Source organism: Aphanomyces invadans, assembly GCF_000520115.1.
Source record: "Aphanomyces invadans strain NJM9701 unplaced genomic scaffold supercont1.105, whole genome shotgun sequence".
NCBI lineage: Eukaryota > Oomycota > Saprolegniomycetes > Saprolegniales > Verrucalvaceae > Aphanomyces > Aphanomyces invadans.
Genome location: NW_008580250.1, coordinates 55,771 through 56,569, shown reverse-complemented (window position 1 = coordinate 56,569; position 799 = coordinate 55,771). Strand labels below are relative to the sequence as shown.

General features: G+C 50.7%; 1 protein-coding gene across 1 annotated transcript in view; it reads right to left on the bottom strand.

Moving 5' to 3' along the window:
• Positions 1–562: 562 nt before the first annotated feature.
• H310_14920 (hypothetical protein) overlaps positions 563–799 on the bottom strand; it is a gene marked incomplete at both ends in the record, with an annotated part of 727 nt that continues 490 nt past the window's right edge. Inside the window, one exon of the mRNA XM_008882894.1 lies at positions 563–787. Within this exon, the coding sequence (XP_008881116.1) occupies positions 563–787 (225 nt within the window). The remainder of the gene's footprint in view (positions 788–799) is intronic.

The window sequence follows — 799 nt, the reverse complement described above, 5'->3', positions numbered from 1 at the left end:
GCTGTCGACTGGTTTGCGCACGTTGTCCACGAGGCAACAGAAGCATTATGCAAACCATGAGAGTCACTGTCACTCACACCATGCTGCCTTAACCTAGAACCAACGCGCTTCGTGAATCCAAGTATTATAGGACGAGGGGATGACAAAACTCCACGTTACACCTAAAGCCGAGACACAACGACCGAGCGCAGGACCATTCGGATCAGTTGGGACAAGTCCCATTGGCAACGACTAGTCATCCAACAGGGGAACTTCGTGCCGAACACTTGGGATGGCGCATGTCCTTGCCAGCGACTCTTTTCACTACTGCCAACTCGAGATGCAATCGCCTAACTCGCCCATGCACGCTCTACACGTTTCACATCAATTCATTATGTCAACACTCCACATTGAAGCTACACTAGTTGGTCGGGAACCTGGCCTAAGTAACCTACTTCGCTCCAATCGTTCCTGCAGGCACGATTCGAATCGATTCTTTCATATTGTCAAACTGCTACGATTGATATGCGAGGGGTTGAGTTGGCACGTTACCCGTGGAGCCATTCCGTTTCTCTTGGACATACTATGCTGCCATAGCGATTTTGTACTGTCGGTGCGACTTGAGCGCCATGTACGTCGCATAGTCATTCACTTTGGCAACGTCCAAATCTTCGAGCCGCATGTTGTCGTAGTTGCCGTCTTGAAAATCCACTTTGGAGAAGTAAAACAAGTTTTGTTGCGTGTGGACGTGAGGATGGCGCTGCACGCTCTCGTTCGAGGACGTCGGGAAGTCGAGAAGGTCGTCGCGCTTGTCGAAACC